The 22030-nt window shown below is 39.5% G+C and overlaps 4 protein-coding genes across 5 annotated transcripts in view; 1 reads left to right on the top strand and 3 right to left on the bottom strand.

The window, feature by feature from the left end:
• Positions 1–22030, bottom strand: part of Dennd1a (DENN domain containing 1A) — a 1920886-nt gene that overhangs the window by 1036866 nt on the left and 861990 nt on the right.
• On the bottom strand, positions 1782–19269 carry Zbtb6 (zinc finger and BTB domain containing 6). 2 transcript variants are annotated; one of them, XM_035447003.1, is made up of 3 exons: positions 19212–19269; positions 4933–5110; positions 1782–4026 (listed from the first exon to the last, which is right to left on the bottom strand). In XM_035447003.1, the coding sequence occupies exon 3, from the start codon at positions 4015–4017 to the stop codon at positions 2746–2748; it is 1272 nt and encodes a 423-aa protein (XP_035302894.1). In that variant the 5' UTR covers positions 4018–4026; positions 4933–5110; positions 19212–19269; the 3' UTR covers positions 1782–2745. The 2 variants fall into 2 exon arrangements, with proteins under 2 accessions (XP_035302894.1, XP_027279383.1); XM_027423582.2 differs by lacking the exons at positions 4933–5110; positions 19212–19269 and adding an exon at positions 4585–4914.
• On the bottom strand, positions 8185–19249 carry Zbtb26 (zinc finger and BTB domain containing 26). The gene is made up of 2 exons (XM_027423580.2): positions 19212–19249; positions 8185–10582 (listed from the first exon to the last, which is right to left on the bottom strand). The coding sequence occupies exons 1-2, from the start codon at positions 19232–19234 to the stop codon at positions 9247–9249; spliced, it is 1359 nt and encodes a 452-aa protein (XP_027279381.1). The 5' UTR covers positions 19235–19249; the 3' UTR covers positions 8185–9246.
• The window catches only part of Rabgap1 (RAB GTPase activating protein 1), a 131761-nt gene continuing 129161 nt past the window's right edge, over positions 19431–22030 (top strand). The window contains exon 1 of the mRNA XM_027423567.2: positions 19431–19614. The gene's annotated coding sequence lies outside the window, so the exon portion shown is untranslated. The remainder of the gene's footprint in view (positions 19615–22030) is intronic.

The following is a 22030-nucleotide window of genomic DNA, read 5'->3' on the forward strand; positions in this document are numbered from 1 at the left end:
AAAGAAATTAGCCACTGAACTGGGCCATTCTCCAGTGGAAAAAAATGTTCACCTTAGAAAAGCGTCTCCAAGCCCGGGCGTTGGTGGCGCAAGCCTGTAATCCCAGAACTTGGGAGGCAGAGGCAGGTGGATCTCTGTGAATTTGGGGCCAGCCTGGTCTCCAGAGCGAGTGCCAGGATTGGCTTCAAAGCTACACAGAGAAACCCTGTCTCAAAAAAACCAAAAAAGAAAAGTGTCTCCAAGACAGTACTCAAATAGTGTTCATAAAGACATCAATGTCTCTTCACATGAAGAATATAAACTTGTAGAAATTTAGATGTAGAAATCATTCTACAAATTATGAAGATCAAAGTTATTTTATATAAAATTTAGAAAAGATGAAGGAGAGGTGACCAGTTCAATGTCATTAATTAATTAGTAACTTGGGATATGAAGTCAATTGTGAGACATAGATTCTTTAAAGTCTCTCCCGGAGTTAAAATTCTATGCAGAGCATTATTCTCACAAAAGTATACAAAAATTGTATTTAACACTTAACATGATTTTCACAAAAAACTTTTATAGTACAAAGTATATTACATGTTAAATCATGAGCTGTGAGTGTCAACAAAACTTAAATACCGTAGAAACTCTTTATGGAGCTGAGTTATGTAGAGAAAGAGGACAGCTTGAAATTGAGTGCTTGTAGAGGGAGGAGTGATAAGCAAAGGGGTCAAGACCATGCTGGGGAAACACAGCTGACCTGAACAAGTGGGAGCTCATGGACCCCAGTCTGACAGCTGGGGATCCAGCATAAGACTGAACCAGCACCCTGAACGTGGGTGTCATTTGGGAGGCCTTGGCAGTCTATGGGGCCTCTGGCAGTGGAACCAGTATTTATCCCTAGTGCACGAATGGAATCCGGGAGGCCATTCCCTATGAAGGGTTACTCTTTTAACCTAGATACCACCCCCAAATGATGTGACAGACTTTGATGATCCCCAATGGGAGGCCTCACCCCCCCTGGGGAGTGGATGGTGGCCTGGGATGAGGGGTTGGTGGGGTGCACAGGAGGATGAGAGGGAGAGGGAACTGGGATTGGCATGTAAATTAAGATTGTTTTTAATTTCAATAAAAAATTTATTAAAAAAAAAAGGAAGAAAGTGAAGCCAGGTGGTGGCAGTGGTGTGTCACACTCCTTTAATCCCAGCACTCGGGAGGCAGAGATAGGTAGATCTCTGAGTGTGAGGGCAGCTGGGTCTACAAAGCAAATTCTAGGACAGGCTTCAAGCAAGACAAAGAAACCCTGTCTGGAAAAAAAAAAAAAAAAAAAAAAAAAGAGTGCTTCCTACAGTAAGAGAAGGTGATTTTCCCTGCTGTGAAGTTTGCTCTTCATGGTAAGGGCAAAACATTTTGAATTTAAAGATATTCATATAAATGAGACATTATAACTAATTATAGCAGCTTTCTTTCTTTTCCTTTTTTTTCTTTTTTTGGTCCTGGAACTCACTCTGTAGACCAGGCTGGCCTCGAACTCACAGAGATCAGCCTGCTTCTGCCTCCCGTGTGCTAGGATGAAAGACATGTGCCACCATTATAGTAGCTTTCTAAATTTAAACTAGTCACCTGGTTACTGCTTGAAAAGAAAATGTATATATAGGCAATTCAAAACAGAAAAGGGACTAGGCTTGATCCCAGTGTTCAAGAAGTGAGGCAAATTCAAGGCCAGCCTGGCTATACAAATCACATCAAAAGTAAAACAAAACGTATTATTAAAACTGACTTGTTAATATACACATAAATGAAGCTCGAAGGCATTATATTGGGTAAAAATAAACATACCAAATGGGAACATACTAGAAGATTCCAGTTTCGTATCATCCCAGATTTGAACAAATTATAGTGATGAACCCTTACTAGAATTTAGAGTTGGAAGGGTGGACAACGGAGGAGCATAAGGGCATTCTGGAAGGTGGTGGAACTGTTCTGAATCCAACTTACAGAAAGTTATTATATGTGTTAAATTCACAGAAATATAACTTCTCAGAGAAAGGTCAATTTTAGTACATGTTAATAAAAACAAAGCAAAACAGAACACTCCGTAAACAGTAGAACAGATGTCATCAATAAAACTAATATTTAAGAAAAATAACTTTCTAATCTAAGCCAACAAAATACTTGCATTAGCCACAGAATTCTTAATCCAACTATATTATATGTAATCAGAAATAGGGTCTAATTACAAATTCTCTTGGATATTTAAAAAATGCAATTCTAAGGACATTCTGCTGGTCCCATGTGACTCTTGTGCTCCTTTAGTTTAAAACAGTAACCTAGTCTTCTAGCTATAATCCAAGTACACTGGGTAAACATTAAAAAGAAAATTGTTAGTCTTATCTATTGTCAAAATTAATAGTAATGGATGACACTATGCTTTCAAATCTATTTTCTTGTCATTCTAACTCATTAAAGTTACTACACAGTTAGACTCAACATTAAATCTCTAATCTAAAAACTACAAATCAGAATCTGCAATTACTGCCGAACAGAGGACTAATACCTAATGTTTGAGACAATGTAGTATCCCATAAACTTAACCACTCCACTCACAACTGTGAAATTAGAAATTCAGAATGAATTAACACGTAGGAAGAACAAAATGAAAGCTAAAGTTTGGGGGGCGGGGACACTACCAATGATACATCTTTAAAAACAGACATGCCTAACAGAGTAATCCTATGCTTACGTCCAAAGTTCATGATTTGATTACAGTAGATTCTGTCTTTTGAGATCAGGCCTAGATAGTTTTTCACCACTGCTTCTGCCATGAACAGAGGTTAAGTGCTTTTTGAGAGCAGATTTGTGTTTGAAATCCATATCACAACAATGGCATTTATATGGCCGGTCCCCACTGTGTATGTTCAAGTGGTCCTGAAGTGTACTTTTAGCAGTGAAGGTCTTCAAGCACACAGTACACTGAAAGGGTCGTATACCCATGTGTCCTCGAATATGCCGGTTGAGATTTTTCTTCTGTGTAAATGTTTTCCCACACTGCAAGCACAAAAACAGTTTATGCATCTTAAGGTGTCTCAGATAGTTTTCTACGTGAAGAAAGCCCCTTGGACACCTGGGGCACTGGTGCCTCAATGAGAAATTCTCATCCAGATTCTGGATCTCATTTACTGTGCCATGATTCCCATTAGTATTCTCACAAAATAACCCTTGATCTTGACTTCCGGGAACTTCTGCCACTCTGCTCTCAACTGTAGAATTGATCAGTGAATGCTGTGTTTCAGGAAAATACATGCCTGCTTTGGAGGAGGTACACGGCTGTGAAAATTGCCCATTCTCTACACCATCTGAACTGATCGATTCTACATGGAGGATACAAATTTCATTCTCTTTAAACCCACTGTCCACTGTCGAGAGCTCTGGTGACTTCATTCCCCCTTGCTCTGATGTCAACCTCTCTACGGCAGATTGTATTGTGTTGCTTTCTTCTTCTTTAACATGGAAATCTAGGTTTACAGGACTATCTTCTGAAATTTCAATGATCTCACAGTCTTTATCAGAATTTTCTTCTTCATTCTTAACATCTGTATCCGAAGACTGACAAAAATCAGTGTGTTGGTTGTTTTTCATGGAAAGATCAATTTCCAGATACTTGGACAAAGCTTCTGTGCATTTTTCTACAATGTGAACCATCTGAAGGTAACTGGCAGCAGTCAAGTATTTCAAAAGCTCTTTCCTTTTCACTTCAAGTGCTCCTGTGTAGCAGGACAGCAACAACTTTCTTCCAACTTCTGCACTCTGCAGAATGGTGATTCTGACGTGTTTTGACTGTGTGAGTAAAAACTGATCTCTCATGAAAGTGGAGCAAGCAGCCAAAATCACCTTGTGCCCCTGGAACTCAGTATCATTAATATAAATTGATACATCACAAAACAAATTCTGCTGTCTCAAGAGATTCATTTTCTGTAAGACCACATCTCCTTGCTGTTCAAACTGGAAGTGTAGAACATCAGACTCAGCAGCCATGGTCACAATCTATGCAAAACAGAGCACAAGCATGATACAGGACAGGCAATGCTTTCCCGTGGTATTATGGTAAAGAGTCCCCCACTTCCTTCCTAACGTGTACTGGGAAAAATGAAGACCTAAATTCCACTTTGAGATGAATCTGTCCCCAAATCACCATCTATAAATCCAGAATGTCATAATGCATCTCTGTATCATCTCATAGTACATAACTTTTAAATACCAGTAATAGACACAGTGACACAAAAAAGTTCACTTAGCATCTTAAATTAGAAACTGTAATCTTCAAATTGCCTATCACCCACCACTACTACAAGTTCCTAGTTGTGCCTTGACCATTGTAATCACTTTCAACAGGTCTCCTGACAAAGCACTCTTTTAATATTCTCAACTACCATCCTGAATTCCCACCGTAATTAACATTATGGTTATAAAGGGAGGAAGAGAAAACAAAAACAAAAAACAAAAAACCTCTTATGCTTTAAGTCTATCATCTCCCCTACTTCCCGGAAAGCCTTGTGCTTGCACAAAGAATGCAAACTCCTTCATGATTTCGACCTACCCCACCTTTTACAGCTCGCTCTTGGCCCGTTTTCCATATACTCATCATTGTACAGATAAAACCATGCGAAATCCACATTTGCCTATTACATTCACGCTTCCCAACTCGTGCTTTAGCTCCGTTGAGCCTAAATCAGAGACTAACGGGACTGCTCGTCTCCCAGAGAATCTTTTGCTCCGGATCTGTGATCTCCAGGGATCATAGCGGCCCGCACACAGTCGGAGGCGCTGACGTGAATCCCACACGGCCGGCCTGCCACTTGCCCCGCACCGCACCCGGTTCTCCACGCCGCGCCTGGCTGCGCAGCCACGTCCTCCAGCCTCCCCCCGGGTGTCTCCCTCATTCTCACTCACCGACTCACAAAACTGGCTTGGAGGCTTCCGCGGCAACGGCGGCCAGGGCCGGAAGATGGACCGCGGCCGAGAGGAAACACTTCCGGTGTCAACCAGCTTTATTCTTTACGGAGACCCTCTGGACGACCCGGAAGGACATCCTGAACGGCTTTTTTTCCCCCCTTCACTTTGTCCAATCCTGGAATGACAGAAAAAACGTCAGAATCCTGGCAAACCGGGTCTTTTCTGTCCGTTCCCCTGTGGGCGGGGCCGAAAGGAAAGGCCTGCGGCCAGCGCGCCCTGCTGTGTCTGCCTGGCATCCTCACCCTGCTGTACAAGGCCTGCTGCTGGACAGTGCCCGGGGGTCTTCTAGTCCTTTGGGGGCCTTGCCGGTTACCCTTCAGAAATGGTTAATACTGATTACACATGATCTCTAAGCTGCTCCTCAATAAATTGCCATCCAGTTGGAAATAATTTATCTTCAAAACTGAACCTACACATCAAAATATATGCCACATCAAGGGAAGACGGTCACTTAGGAATAGGATGTACCTATCTTTTGCATTTGCAGAATTTAGAATTCACAAAGTTCCAATTTGAGGAGTGTGTGTGTGTGTGTGTGTGTGTGTGTGTTCTCAGCAGCTTCATAATTTCCCCCAGGGTCATTGCATGCTGGGGAAATATGAGCGCATTTTTCAGCCCCTCACCATCCTTAAGATGTGTTTTAAAGAGTAAAAACATTCTTGAATTTAAATGCAAGCAACCGAGAAGGGAGGGAAGAGAGTAAGGAAATAAGTCAATGACACCACCGTTTAATTGTCACACTTTTATTAAGGAAACTTCCCCATTTTAAGTAAAGAGGTAGTTCAAAGTATGTCTAACATACAACAGATTTAGAACAGCCACTCACGAGCTGAAATAAAATGCTCTAAATTTTTGTTTAGGACAGTATTTTAAAAATGGTGACACAAGTCACCCTTCACATATCTTCTAAAGGAAAACCACACCTGATTTGCCTCACAGCCATTTGTTGGGAGCTTGTTTTAATATTAAATAATAAATAAATAACAGTAATCTTTAAAAGACCAAACTACAGTAAAGAGAGTCCTTTTCCTTTTGAAATTTTCCTAGGAATCCATACAACACAAATACTGAGCCTGGCATGGTGGCACAGTCCCAGCACTCAGGAGGCTGCCTCAAAAAAACAAAAACCCAAATGCTGAGGCACTAAGGTACATGACTAGTGTAAAAAAACAAAACAAACAACAACAACAACAACAAAAAACCAACTCTTCCACTATAAAATGATGTCTTTGCAGTAAAATCTGAGAAATGTTTAAGCAAAGAACCCAAGTCCCACCAAACTTAAATGTCTCACACAAGTTAAGAATTCTCCAGACAAGAAATGGAAGAGACCATAAATTAGGTAAGTGAAAAGTATAAATTTTAAATAACAGAAAACCCCAAGAAAGCTGACATTAAGTCAGCGGCTCTCATCCTTCCTAATACTAAGGCCCTTTGATATAGTTCCTCGTAATGTAAACATCTGTGTTTTCTAAGGGTCTTGGTGATCCCTGTGAAAGAAAGGGTTGTTCAACCCACCCACCACAGGATTGGGACCCATGGGTTGAGAACCACTGCTTTAAGTGATCAAAGGAAAACAAGGCAACCATTCTTAGTTATAAAGTAAACTGGAGACCATGTCTCACTAAAATCACTTGACACTGTAAGTCCTATAACGACAAGGATCATATCAATCTTACCTTCCTATCCTCAGAGTCTAACATGGTACCTGGAAATACCAATTGATTGCTCATGTTTCTTGAGGCTGTGGGAGTAGCTCAGTGGTAGAAAGCATGCTCAACATACTTGAGACCTTGGGTTCAAACTCCCCAGAATTAAAAAAAAAAAAAAAAAAAAAAAAAAGAAGAAAAAGAAAAGGCCTTTGAGTGACTGAAATAAATCAATATATCTCCTCCAACAAGAGATCAGTATCATTTGAAGCCATGCTGTTTTTAGTCTTCAGACAAACAGAAACCAGACAAGAATAATAACACGTGGAGCCCCATGATTTTGAAATGTTCCTATGAAAAAAAATTTCAGAGTAATTATTCAAAACATTGGATAACATGGTAAATTCCATTGTCTTTGGATGAATCATTAAAATTCAGAGTGCTAGAAATCATTATTAAACCATACAATGAGTGATGTTGGGCATAGAGTACCTACAAGTCTTATTAGTCAACTATATTCTTATTTAAATATTTAGTAGAAATTATGCCTCAACTCAGAGCCATGTGTGAATACATCAAATTATAACAAACTAAGACCTCTTGTCATCTACATATATTAAGCTTAATTTTTGGATTATCGGTGTATATACTCCCATAGCTCAGAAATAACAACAAAAGTCTCATAGAAATCAAGTTCCTCAGACAAAAACAGCTCACATTTGGATCTATCTCACGTCATTCTAACTTGCCCTTTCCTTCATAACCCATGCTCACACTTAGAAATAATGTAATATTAATCTACCTAAAAAACAACTAATAGACTAGGGTTGTACCTTAGTGGTAGGTTCAGCGCTTGTCTAGCACATGTGAGACACTGGGTTTGTCTCCCAGCACAATAAAATAATTATATTTATTTAGGTCTTAGTTCAGGCTGGCCTCTAACTTACAGCACCCCTCCTGCTTCAACATCATGAATTCTGAGGTTACAGGCACAAGCCACCAAAATAATTAAGTTTAAAAAGATAATTATCACAAGTCCTGTGACATTTTGTTGGCAAAATCCTAGGCTGTCTCTAAAAGCCAAAAGGGATATAAAATTAGTGAAACAAAACTGAAAACCTGGACTCAGGAGGCAGAGGCAGGCGGATCTCTTTGAGTTTGAGACCAGCCTGGTCTACAAGAGCTAGTTCCTGGACAGCCTCCAAAGCCACAGAGAAACCCTGTCTCAAAAAACAAAAACAAAACAAAACAAAACAAAAAAAAACTGGAAACTTTCTGTTAATCTATTATTATTATTCACCATCTTTAAAGCCAAGGTATAGTAGGAAAGACATATGAGGGCAGTTAGTCATATTTAGTCAGGTGTATTTTGGCCAATGGTGGCCAGGCTACCTGTTTGACTCTGATTTAAAATGACAGTGTAAACAATCTTCAAGAGTTTCTAAGTTCTCTAGCAATCCTACACCTTATTGTGACCCTTGGGTCAAAAACAAGCTCAAAATTATGTCTGAAATGTACTTTAGAATAAAGAATTGTTTTCTTTTTTTTCCATCCTTCAAGATCAACTGTGGAAGGTGGCCAAGTGAACAGTGAATTGTGTACCTCTAAAACTATCTAAATGGAAAACTTCTGGTTGTTCTTCTGGATCCCACTTAATTTTTCTTTCATGTATTCAAGATGAAGGTACATGAGAAAAGAAAAACCAGGAGACACTATAAACTGCACAAAAGTGATGGCCAAACTCACCTTTCTTATGCAATAGACTCTGATACGAAGTTCAGAATCCAGTATAGTTCATTCCTATAGAGGCCATTCATTATTGTTTAGCTCACTTAAATATGCCCAAAGCACTTCAACAGGGTACATAGGTAAGCAGCTGGCCTCTTGGGACATCTTTAGAAAACCTTCCATGTGGACACTGTTGTTTTATTATACTTCTATTATTTGCTGGTTACCCTCCCCATAGTAGTCCCTATTTGCCTGCAGATGTTGCTGAAAGGGTTGTATTCTGGGTTATAAGAACAATTCAATGGGCTGTGTTAGTGTTTAAAGTACAAACCAACATACTTCTTCATAGCAGCTCTAAAAAAAGTACAAATGGTAGGAAGCAGACTCAATGATCATCAGTCTTAGATGAATCACAGTAGACAAACAGACGCTGTATCACATATTTAGGTCAACAGCAGTATCACTTCATATCCCAATCTCATTTTTCCCCACAAAGAAAAATAGGAACTTTTTCTAAACACAGCATCTATTAGTGGGAAGTAGGTGATATTACTTGTTAGTACCTCCAAAATGTGCTTGGTAAAAAGATTAAAATAGTGTCAGTCTGAGACATGTATTGACACTAGGTAGACAAATGGAATTATTCCTTAGGAAAGGAAAACAGACATCACAGGATAAATAACTCAAAAAGAGCCAGGAGAAGCCTAAAGGAAAGCAAAGCCACTGCAAGTGGTAGTTGTCTGGTCTGCTGGTGCTCATCCACAACCACTTGCTTAGAGGTTTTGGAGAAGAAACTATCAAAACCACTCCTAAAAAGACTCAGCACTATTGCCACACATTCAGTCAATTCTAGCTATACACACTAGGTCATTCCTCAGTTTACACATGAACTCTCAGTCCTTAAGCTGAGCACAGCTTGGGTCAGTTTACCTGCATCCAGGACCTGTGTTGCATCAGGTTGTGGTTGACAACCTTTAGAGTCTGTGACTGTTGTACATGCAAAAGAATCAAAATCCACTGTGAGGTCTTGCACATTCCTCTCATTGGCATTATCAAAGCTGTTTTTGCCATGCAGCTGTTTAAGGTGTTTCCTCAAAACTGGCTTATGTGCAAAAACCATGTCACAATAGTTACATTTATGGGGCTTATCTCCACTGTGAAGGTTAAGATGGTCCTGTAAGGAACACTTCTGAGAAAAGGTTTTCCCACAGATTTTACACTGGAAAGGTTTAATTCCGGCATGTACACGCATGTGTCGATGAAGATTGCCTTTCTGAGTGAAAGTCTTGCCGCAGAGAAGACACATAAAGAGTTTGTGCATTTTTAAATGGTTGGCGTAGTTCTCCAGGTGACGGAACACCCTGGTACACTTTGGGCATTGGTGATGCCACTGTAAGCCTTTGTCTACACCTCGAATATTAGGCCCAAAGACATCTTTTGAGGTCATGATGATGTCATCATTGCCTGTGTAAGAGAGGGCATAATTGTGGAGATGGCTCTGGTCTAGTTCACTTACTCTGTTTTCCACAGTTGAGTTTATCAGGGAGTGCTGGGGCTCTGATGAATGCAAAGCAGTGGGTTCAGAAGAAATGTACTGGTTCTGATCTTTTTTACTTCTAACCTCTGAAACATCCCCAATAGATTCTACCTTAACAATCTGAATATCACTGTCCTCCATATCCATACTGTCTTCAGATGGATGAATACAAGGTAAGTCCTGCTTTGGAGAGCCTCTGGCATCTCCCTGCTGTTCTTTCGACTGGGGAGAAGCACTCTGTGGTTCACATCCCTCTTTACTATCCATTGGTTGTTTTGGCTTTATAAACTTCCACAGCGCCTGTGTGCATCGTTCTACAATGTGGCTCATCTGAAGAAAACTCGCAGCAGTCAAGTAATTTACCAGTTCCATCTCAGGGAATTCCAGCACACCACTATAACAGGATAAGAGCAATTGTCTCCCCACTTCAGAACTCTGTAATATGGAGATTTTCACCTCTCGGGAATCATTCAGTAAAAACTGGTCTCTTAAGAAGGGGGAACCTGCAGCAAAAACAATTTTATGCCCTTGTACCTCAACATCATCTATGAGAACAGTAACATCACAAAATTTATTCTCTTCTCTTAATTTGTTCATTTTTTGTAACATTGAATCTCCATAATTTTCAAACTTGAAGTGAAGGAGATCTGATCTTTCAGACATTTTGGCAGACCTAAAGAACAGAAATGTAAAAAAGGTGGGATTTAAGAAAATTTAAGCAATTTAGAAACCTGGATTTACCTTTCAAAACCAAATGTGTTGTCATGTTTTGTAAGTATCAAAAAACTTATAATAACAGCTTTCAAAGGCCATTAAAATTTTTTTTTTTACCAATATCAGGTACCAACTGTACCCACAGAGTAGACATATAGAAGTGTAAATAACTGGGCATTTAGCTAACTTTTAAGAGACTTAATACAAACAATGCTCAAGTTAGTCCAAGAAGTTTATTTTTCACTTCTCAAATGAGAATTCTATTGGTTCAAAAGAAAACATCATAACCTAAGTAACAATGAAGAGATTATTCTTTTGCATGAAAGAAGTACCTGTTTTTTTCCAAAACAAAATTCTCTTTTCTTTCATTTCCTATCATATTATTGTTTTGCCTGTATGCATATATATCTATGTGCCACGTGTGTGTCTAATCCCCACAGAGGCCAGAAGATGGTGCCAGATTCCCCAGAACTGGAGTTGTCAATGGTTGTGAGCTGCCATGTAGACACTGGGAATTGAATTGGAGTCCTCTGAAATAGCAGAGTGCTCTTAACCACTAAGCTATCTCCCCAAGCCCTTTATTTTAGAGTCTATAGGGGCACTGCTTGATGGGAATTGCCCCCCTCCTGTTTTGGTTTAAACTGATATGAATTTATTCATATAAGTATTTCTGTGATGAAAGTCACAGACTAAGGAAATGGTGTTTGTTCATTGACAAAGGCACAATTCTTTGTCATGTACATTATGGACAAATCTAAACTCTCTTGTAAGAAACATTTCTTTATATGGAGAATAAAACAGTATCAGATGAACCAATCAGTGGGGCATGAGTGGGAATAGGAGCAGATTTAATACTTATTAGATTGTTCTTTCCTTCTTACCCAGATGTGCCCATCATTTCTCATGGGGACTACTAGAAGTAATTCGTAAATGTTTACCTTGGATTCCAACTCTTCTCTGAAACTCAACTTATATAGCACATTTCAAAAATGATAGATTATATCTAACACATCTAAATCTCTTCAGTAACTTTCCAATGTCTCTTGGATGAAGGCTAACCTCTTGGTTATAAGTCATTTAAATAAAATTAATAAAGGTAAATATGGAATACAATCAACCACAAAGGTTTCTTTGCCAAAACTATGCATCGGGCTGAGAATATCTATATCTCAATAGATAATCTGTCTAGTCATTACGTGAAGCTGAGTTCAATCCACAATACTGTTAAAAATAAGCAATTGAAACTAATTCTGCATATTGTTCTGTTTCTATGCAAAAATTTTTTGGGGGGAAAGTCTTCATGTTTTGATTGCATTCTTTCCAGGTTTTCTCTTGACTTCTCATGTGTCTTTCTAAAATGAAAGGATAGATTAGCCACACCAATACCAAAATTCCAGTGTATTAATCACTAAAAATCACCTGTATTCACTTTTAAGAAACTAGTCTTTCTGGACTTGACAGCAGGGGAACCTGTATAGGACCAAACTTGCCCCTTTGAATGTGAGTGACAGTTGTGTGGCTTAGGCAGTCAGTGGGGCCACTGGTAGTAGGACCAGGATTTATCCCTAGTGCTTGAACCAGCTATTTGGAGCCCATTCTCTTTGGAAAGATAACTTGCTCAGCCTAGATGTAGGGAGGAGGGCCTTGGTCTTGCCTTAAAATAAAGTGCCAGAGTTCACTGGCTCCCCATGGGAAGCCTTACCCTCTCTGAGGAGTGGATGGAGGGGGGTGTAGCAGGAGGAAGGTAGGGAATGGGAACTGGGATTGGTATGTAAAATGAGAAAAGAGTGTTTTAAAAAACATAATTTTTTTTTTTAAAAAAAGAAACTAACCTATCAGGTTAACAGGTATGCCAGTTCTATCTCTGAGAAACAGTTCTATAATCTCAATGTCTTAGAAAATCCTGCTTGAATTTTGTGTACTAAACAGTCCTTTACTTCATAGTAAAGCAAGACAACCAGCTTTTCTGAAATACATCAAGATTTTGTTTTTTGAGGGTTTTTTTTGTTTGTTGTTGTTTTTCTGTTTTTTTGAGACAATGTCTCTCTATGCAGTCCCAGCTGTCCTGGACTCTCTTTACAGATCAGGTTGACTTCAAATTCACAGATATCCACCTGCCTCTGCCTCCTGAGTGCTGAGATTAAAGCCATACACCACTATGCCAGGCATCACATCTAAATTCTGTAGCCCAAAATTCATAATCTTACTTTTTCAAAAACTGTCAGCTCCTGATGACAGTGTCTAGGTGCCATCCCTCAGCGCTTGGTACATAACATATCTGTTTACTCTAAGCTTGTCACACATGTTGCACTAGTCTAGAACACCGAATTCTAGCCAGTCTAGCTCTCTATTTCCTGAGAGGCCTTTGTCCAACCACTTACAACAAAGAGTTACCTCTAGGGCTCTCAGCATAGTTTCTCTACATTACACTCAAAATGCTTCACTAAATAATTCCTTCCTGTCCAGGCTACAAATTCCCTGGCATTTGACAGCAACATACACATCTTACTTCATGGGACTGAAGCTGGGAACAGTCTGTTGACCAGACTCTCCTCTGTTCAAACTGGCAGGCACACACTACTCCTCACCTCTCACCATACCAAACACACAGGAAGGGCTCAGTATGCAGCAGTTGAACCTACAGGATGAGTCTCACAATAAAAAGCATTTTGTTAAATAGACCAGATTAATATCTATGGAAGCATTACACGAATGAGGCCACAAGGGCCTAGAATGAAAATGGTAATAAGAAACAAGCAGGGGAAAAAAATAGTAAAGGATATTTCAAAGAACTTGACAACTGGTAATGGAAGGAAAGAATGATGATAAACTCGGCCTGACAGCACAAACCTAAACACACCGTACTCAGTAGCTGAGGTAGGTAGATAGGCAAGAGCCAGGCTAGCCTGAGCTACATAGTGAGAACCTAGCTCAAAAAAAATTCTAAACTGCAGCAATGTTTAGGTGAATGTCACAGAAAGAGGTAACATTTAGGAGGGTGTGGCATGTGTACATTAATAATCACAAACTGTAAGGTTTTCTCTTCTATGGCATTCTGAATGTGGGAATAATTAATAATCTCAATAAGAATTAGGAATTGCCCTGGGAGAAGAGAAATGCAGAAAGGGGAATATGGTAGAGAAATCAATGAGTTTCAAACAAGGGAAAATCTAGAAAACATAGGGAATATTATCAGTATTTTGAGGCAGCCAAATTCTATTATCACTGGTCAGTTTTAGTAGTAGTAGCTTAAAAATATTCATTCTGTAACTGGAAAAGTGAATGTTCCAATTTAACCCGAAGTTATAAAAATGACTGTTGTTTCAAGTGGCCAAACAAAAGTGGCATTCTCTTTTTAGAGTTAAGCTGGTCTTGAATTTACTAAAGCTCAGCTGTGTTTTCCTACTTATAGGAAAAAAATGAACATTAATTGTTTCCGACTAGAGTATGAGTACTCAGAATGTTTCAAGTCAAGTTTCTTTGGGGAAATTTGTTCCCTGTTTCTTTACAGAGGAGCCGGAGTTCAGTTTCATTTACATCCGACTCATGAGTTCTCAAACTTATCAGGAACAGGCAAACAGGTATCTCAAAAAAAAAAGAAAAAAAAAAAAAGGAGGAGGAGGAGGAAGAGAAGAAGAAGGAAGAAAGAAAGAAAAAGAAGAGGAAGAAGGAAGAAGAAGAAAGGAGAAAGAAGAAAGCCCTGCTTTGATCTTCCTGCTGCAGTTTAAGAAAGTTAGAGAAGTCAGTTGTTTACTTTAGGAAGTTTTTCCTAATATCTATCAGCCCAATTATCCCTTTAATAATCTATTCCCAGGTCACATACTTTAGCCATTAGTTATTTCCTGTCACTAGTCTCCTTTGCCAATAGGTCATTAGTTATTTGAGGATAAGGATCAACTGTTTATTACACTTTACACAGCTCATTAAATAAAACACAGCATTAGAGTGATACTTGCTGTGAAATTATTATTTACCTATAATAGAGATGATTTTCTTTTCCTTCCTTTCTTTCTTCCTTCCTTCCTTTCTTTCTTTCTTTCTTTCTTTCTTTTTTTGTTTTTGTTTTTTAATACAGGGTTTCTCTGTAGCTTTGGAGCCTGTCCTGGAACTCGCTCTGTAGACCAGGCTAGAGATGATTTTCAATACCATAATATCCTTTCTTGAGGACCTGGTGAACTCTTTAGATCACGTAGAACCAAATTTGCAATACCTTTTTTTTTAATAGAAAAAAATTCTTTTAAATAATTGTTCAGTAGTAGAATGTGTACTTAGTATATATGGAATTCTAGGTTTAGTCCAGCACCACATGTACAAGCACAAATAGGTGACTTAAAAGTAAACATATACATACACACGCCCTAAACAGGTAATATAAAAATGTAATAATCATTGGGGGTGGGGAATGGGCGGTGGCACACACCTTTAATCCTAGAACTCAGGAGGTAGAGGTAAGCAGATATTTGTGAGTTTAAGGCCAGCATGGTCTACAAAGTGAGCTCTAGGACAGCAAAAACTGTCTGGGGATCTATCTATCTATCTATCTATATCTATCTATCTATCTATCTATCTATCTATCTATCTATCTAGATCTCCACTCACCGAACAGGATTAATTCCTTTTACAAAATGATACCTAATGTCTTCTGAATTTGACTCACATTCCAAATACACTGCTAAATGCCTTACATAAATTAATTCAGTGTTGAAAATTTCTACTGGTGGGTTATTATTACTCCCATTTTGCCTATAAGAAAATGAAGCTGAGAGACCATAAATATGCTGCAATTAATAGAGACAGAAATTGCTAATTGTTAGAGTTTGAACTTGTGCTCAAGCTCAAGCTGTCAATCAATACATGAAACAAATGGGCAAGGCACAGCACAGCTGAAGGACTAACCTGAACTGTGTAATAATGGGTCAGAGTTTTCTTCTAGTGGAAATCACCAAGAAAATCTATGGAGCAGTACATTGTGATCTGTAGACATTTGCATTTTAGTTATACTTCAATAAAAGATTTACATCTAAAAGCAAAAAGTACAAATTAAAACCAAATGTATGTTCAGTACAGAAGACTATAATGACAAGCCATTTATGTATTGACTAACACTACTAAAACATACATATATTCTTCACTGCATCTTATGTCTTTATCCTCCTCCTACTGATCTCAGGATTTTTTGTTTTTGCTTCTATTAAGACTTATTTTGGGGGCTGGAGAGATGGCTCAAAGGTTAAGAGCACTGACTGTTCTTCCAGAGGTCCTGAGTTCAATTCCTAGCAATCACATGGTAGCTCACAGCCATCCGTAATAAGATCTGGTGCCCTCTTCTGGCGTGCAAGCATATATGGAGGCAGAATGTTGTATACATAATAAATAAATAAATCTTAAAAAAAAAAAAAGAAAGAAAGCTGGAGTGTTTGCATGTATGCTCCAGATTTAAAAAAAAAAAAAAACTTATTTTGTTTTTATTAATATGTATATGTGTCTATATGTATGTATATGTGTATGTACATGCAGGTGCCAGTGGAGGTCAAAAGATAATATTGGATGCCCTAAAACTAGAGTTATAAGTGATTGCAAACCAGAAGATGTAGGTGCTAGGAACCAAACTCTGGAATTGAACAAAAGAAGCAAGTGTTCTTATCCCCTAGCCATCTCCTCAGCCTTGGATTTAGTTTCATTTTTTAAAAACCACTATATTGCTAGTCTGTTTCTGAAGCATCACTAAATTGTGCAAAAGCAAATACATTCTTAAAAGCTCTGTTTTCAGTTTGTTGCTGTACCTTGTCAAGATTCAATTCCAAAGAAAAGCCTGTCTATTTTCTAAATTTTATTCTTTCCCTCTGGTAAGAATTCTGGTTCCTATCCTCATTACTAAATTTAACCAAATTAAACTCAACTTAATATACTTGAAAATACCTGCTCTACACATTTAATATTTAAAAATGATGATGCTTATACTCTTCACTATCCAAAATCCAGCAATTTGAAGATAAAAATATATATAGAGAATGGCTTAGTGGACAGCCTTTAACAATGCCATCATTTTAACAGATCAAGAGAGAAATGATGAGATTGTGACTACAGGGAGAAATTTTAAAAAGAATTTAAAGCAAACACCCCCAAACCAATGATCTTGCTCATCAAGGTAGATAACAAGAGAAAAAAATATCAAAATAACTCTAAGTATTTTGGTTTAAGTGACTGGGTATCTTTGATTGTCATTCAGTAATCTAGAGAATACTAAAGGGGTGATCCTAAGGCTGGGCATTAAAATGTGCACAGAGAGCCTTTGTGGCATCAGGAGAAAATCTATTAGCTGGTTAGAAGCAGGCCTGAAGCTCTAGAAGAAACCTCAGTGTAAATCCTAAGTAAACTATAAATGAAACACTACATTGGGGTAGGAAAAATATACATAGAATGGAATGGAAGAGGACCCTAGGACAAAAGAAAGAAAAAGCATATACACAATAAACTCATCACTTACCTCTTTTAACCTTGCTATCCTTGTAGGTCTCTCTTTTTTAATCAATAAGTCTATTTTTCCTTACAATGATCCCACTCCTTGACTCCTATATAGTCACCACATAGCACAATAAGTAAAGTGTGGACTCTGGAATTCAATTTCCAAGGCTAAAATTCTGCTCAGCCATTTACTAGCTATATGGCCATGGGTGAATTCCTTATCCAGTCTGTTTCAGCTTTCTGGTCAACCAAAAATAAATTATGAGATTGCAATGGGAAATTAAATAAGCTCATCATCAAAGATTATTTAATTGCTTAATATCATAAATGTCCTGTCTGCATGTATGTGCACAACTTGCATGGTATCTGTGGAGGTCAGAAAAAGGTATCAGATTCCTGGAACTGCAGTTATGGGGGGATGTGAGGCATGTCGGTCCTGAGAAATGAACCAGCCATAATAGGCGCCATATCTCCAGCCTATTAGTTTATTTTCAAAATAGCTTAGAATGGTGTCTGTTATGTGCTTTTTCAACGTGTTAAGTAAATAAACAAATAAGGTCTGTCAATCTTTTTGTGAAATCCTTCATGTTTTTCTCATTTAATGTCAAACCAACTGAGTTCTCTGATATTTTATATTTAATTACCTCATCTACTAAAATTGTTACCTCCTTTCTTTCTTTCTTATTCCCCAGTAGCTGAGCATGATTTAATGGACTTTCTTTAAAATTCTCTCCTGATATATGGGGCACCACAGTTGTGTCCACCTTGTATTCTTGGGGTTTCTTTTCTACCTCTCTTACTGTGGACTCTAATTTGCTTTTCTGCATCATTAATGTAACTATCATCCTTCAAATCATCATTTTTCAGTACTCTCTCCTTGATGCCAACTCTTCTCATGGCATCTGCCCACATGCCAAAATTCAAATGTCTTACATTTGTGTTCCTAACTCTTAAGCTGGACAGCTCTATGTGACATGAATTCAACATAAATAAAAACTGAATTTGTATTTCCCACTGGCCCTTATAGTTTTATTTCTGATTATGGCATCACTATTTTCAAATGTCAACTGACTAAGACTTGGTTTGTTTCTCCTTCAATCTATGAGACATTAACACCTTCTTTTCTTGTAAGAATACCGAAAACTCTATTTTTAATTTAATTTCATCTTACCAGGATAATATCAATACTTTTTCAAAATAATCTCCAATCGAAGTGCCTACATTTTAGCTTAGAGAGCCCAGATTCAGCTATCTATTCTATCTGACTTCCCAGAAAACAAAATGACTTTCTGCAGTGCAAACCTGACAGTAACAGTTTCCTGCCAAGGGAGCTTCAAAAAGATAACCCATCTCCTTTAGGATTAATTAAACCTTTCACTATCTGGACTTCACTTGACTTATTCACTTCAGAATGCTCACAACGTCCCCCTCTCCTACTCCTTCTTCACGCACACACAGTCTGTTACTTCTCAGTAGTAGTACAACTCTTCCTTTTGCCGGAAAGGTACTTCCACGAAGTAGAACTTAGAGGCCACTCTTTCTACAGGCTTCCCAGCAACCGTCCCTGGAGCAGCTGATCTAAGTAATTGCATAACCCGACCCCGAGCATCAATTTGTTCATATATTGCTTCCAAACTTGACCATGAACACTAGATATGTGATGAACCTTCGAGTGCTTGGCGTAGTGCCAGTAATACAAAAGGTGCCGTGGCCGGCAGCCGAGCAGGGATAAAACCCATCAAAACCTGGCACTTACAGTGGTCTCGAGGTCCGCACTGAAGGCCTTGCCTTGGCTAGCTCCCGCCGTTCACTTTCCTACCGGCCTCAACTCCAGCACTTTTGACAAAATGCCAGAGTCCGGCGTCCTGGCCAGCCACAGGGCCCTAGGTGGATGCTCCCAGGAGGCGGTCCCTGGGGCATCCTGAGACTCCCCGCTGCAGATTTGCAAGGGGAAGAGGTTGGGTGCAGCATGGGCCAGACCGATGGCTCAAGTCCCCCGGGGCCTAGACTAGGTCCTCGGCTCCCATCCCAGGGCTGGTCGTAGCCGATCCAGATCCCCACGGGGGCTCCATTTCCAGAGACCCCGTAAACCAGCCCGGCTCTCCGGTCACCTCCTAACTTACAGACCCGGGGGGAAAGCCGCCATCTGGATCTGGTACCGCCAGGAACTCCGGCCCCTCGGGGCTCCGGGAAGGGGGAGGGGCAGGCAACCTGAGCCAAAGGGGGACCCAACGGAACCGGAAGGGCAGCCCTGGCCGGACAAAGACAACTTCCAGGTCCCATGGTCATCTCCGCCAATCGGAGTGTTCGGGGGACGACGGGCCCCCGAGAGGGACTTTCCGCGTTGTGGGCGGGGCGCGGGCCGAGGCTGGGGAGCATCTGGTGGATACGCTCGGCGACTGCGGTTCTCCTGGTTCTTCCTTGGGCGGTGGGCCCCAGCCCTGCTCTCAGCCGCTGCCAGCACGCAGGGCTCCCGCCGTCCGCTGCTTGGATGGGCCTGAATACCTTCTCTGCGCGAAAGCCGTGGTAAGTCCCTCCCGCCCAGGGATGTGGACTCGCCGCGTGGGAGCCGGGAACGCGGGAAGCTGCGGGTTCCCTTCCCTGTGGATGTCGGTGTTTCTTAGGGGATCTTCCTAGGTCAATCCCTTGCTTTCCAAGCTCCGGTTACCCTGGAGGTTCGCAGATCTCCAGAGCCAACCACCCAGACAAGTTTCCTGTTGATTGTCCAGTGTTTAGTGTACATTTTAAATCAGGTTCATGCCCAGGCCTACCCAGCTATAGTTTTTGGTTAGTGAAAGGAATCATCCACGTATTCTTCCCGATGAGAAAATTTGAATATCTTTGTTAATTCCCTTTGCTTTGCCAATCTACTTGTTTGTTGCGTTGTCTCCATTTATTTTATTTACCCTTTGGGGTTGCGTTATTATGTAACACATACAGAATAATTATTTTAATCATTTGCCAGCCTACAGTTAAGTGACTCTTGTACAATGTTGTGTAACCACTACTAGCTATTTCTGCTTTACCTCCCTTTATCCTTTTGTGGATATCCATGTTACATTACATGTTTAAAAACATGTTAAAAACCTTTCGCTCATTGAGTGGACTTGTTGAAAATCAATTAGCTTATGAGGTTTTTGTTGTTGTTGTTGTTTTATTTTTGTTTGTTTGTTTTTGGGGGAATTCGAAACAGGGTTTCTCTGTAGCTTTGGAGCCTCTCCTGGCACTCGCTCTGTAGACCAGGCTGGCCTCGAACTCAAGAGATTGGCCTGGGATTAAAGGTATGCACCAACGCCCAGAAGCTTAGGAGTTTTTTTACGGGGCTGTCTACAGTACGGTGATCTATGTTTATCCATATGCTAGTACCATACTGCTTTAATTACTGTGACTCTGCAGGCAATGTTTTACATTTATTAAGTGTGTCCTCCATCTTTATTCAGAAATGTTCTGTTCTTCAAGATATTTGGCAGTTCCATTTGAATTTGGTACCAGGAATTGAACCTAGGGCTTACTTGACACCACACAAATACTGTACGACTGAGCTATATCTCCAGTCTATTTTCTTTTCTTTCTTTTTCTTTTTTTTTTTTTTTTTTTGGTTTTTCGAGACAGGGTTTCTCTGTGGCTTTGGAGGCTGTCCTGGAACTAGCTCTTGTAGACCAGGCTGGTCTCGAACTCACAGAGATCCGCCTGCCTCTGCCTCCCGAGTGCTGGGATTAAAGGCGTGCACCACCTATGCCTGGCTCCAGTCTATTTTCATATTGATTTGAAAATTGACTACCATTTCTTGGAAAACGGCTTTGGAAATGGGATTTTATGGAATCTATAGGTTGCTTTGAATAGTATTAAAATTTTTGTGTCTTCCTGTCCAAAAACTGAAGATGCCTCTTTAAGTCTTTATTAATTGCTTTTAGCAATGCTTTTTAGTTTTCGGCATTCAAGACAGGGTTTCTCTGTGTAGGCTGGCCTCGAACTCACAAGAGATACACCTGCCCCCCTCCCAATTGCTGGGATCAAAGGTTCGGGCCACCATGGCCCAGGCTTCATTCATGAATTTTTATTGGAATTGCTTCCTTAATTTTCATTTCCTAGTGCTTATTTCTAGTGACCAAAAATAATTTTAAAAAACACTGATTTTTTTTTTCTTGTGTTGGTGTAACCCTTGCAATTCACTTATTAATTCTGGTAGTTCTGAGCTCTTTTAATTTTCTGCTATCGGTTGGTGTAGTCTATGAACAAAGATCATTTTACTTCTTTTCCAACAGTATGCTTTTTCTTTTTATTGTCTAATAGCTCTAGCAATTAGTACAATGTTGAACAGGAGTAGTAACAGTAAAGTAAAAGTGAACATTCTTGCTTTTTATTCCTGATGTTACGAGGAAAAATATTTTTTGGCCTTAAATTATTGAGTATGTATTCACTATGAGTTTTTCATAAACACCTTTACCATGTTGAAGAATTTTCTGCCCATTCCTAACTCTCATAGGCATGCTACCATGAACAGATGCTTTCTCTGCATCAGTTGAGATGATCGTGTGCCTTATTCCTTTCTTGTATCAAAGTATTCCATAGATTGATTTTGTTGAACTGCCTTGCATCTGTGAAGTAGACTGAGTCCTACTTGGTCATGGTGAAATTCTTTTTATATGTTTTTGGACTTAATAAGTTTATGTTTTGTTGATTATTTTATATCTAGTATTCAGTGACAATGATCTATATTTTTATTTATCTAGAGTGCATTTGTCTGATTTTGGTATCAGTAAATGCTGGCTGCATAGAATGTATTCGGAAGCATTCATTCCTCAAATTTTTGCAGAAGTTTCAGAAATAAAAGAAAGAAAAACTCTGTTAATTCTTTCTTTAGACATTTAGTAGAGCCAGACAGTGGTGGCACATGTCTTTAATCCCAGCACTTGGGAGGCAGAGGCAGGTAGATTTCTGT

This window comes from Cricetulus griseus, chromosome 6 (assembly GCF_003668045.3).
Source record: "Cricetulus griseus strain 17A/GY chromosome 6, alternate assembly CriGri-PICRH-1.0, whole genome shotgun sequence".
Taxonomy (NCBI): Eukaryota; Metazoa; Chordata; class Mammalia; order Rodentia; family Cricetidae; genus Cricetulus; species Cricetulus griseus.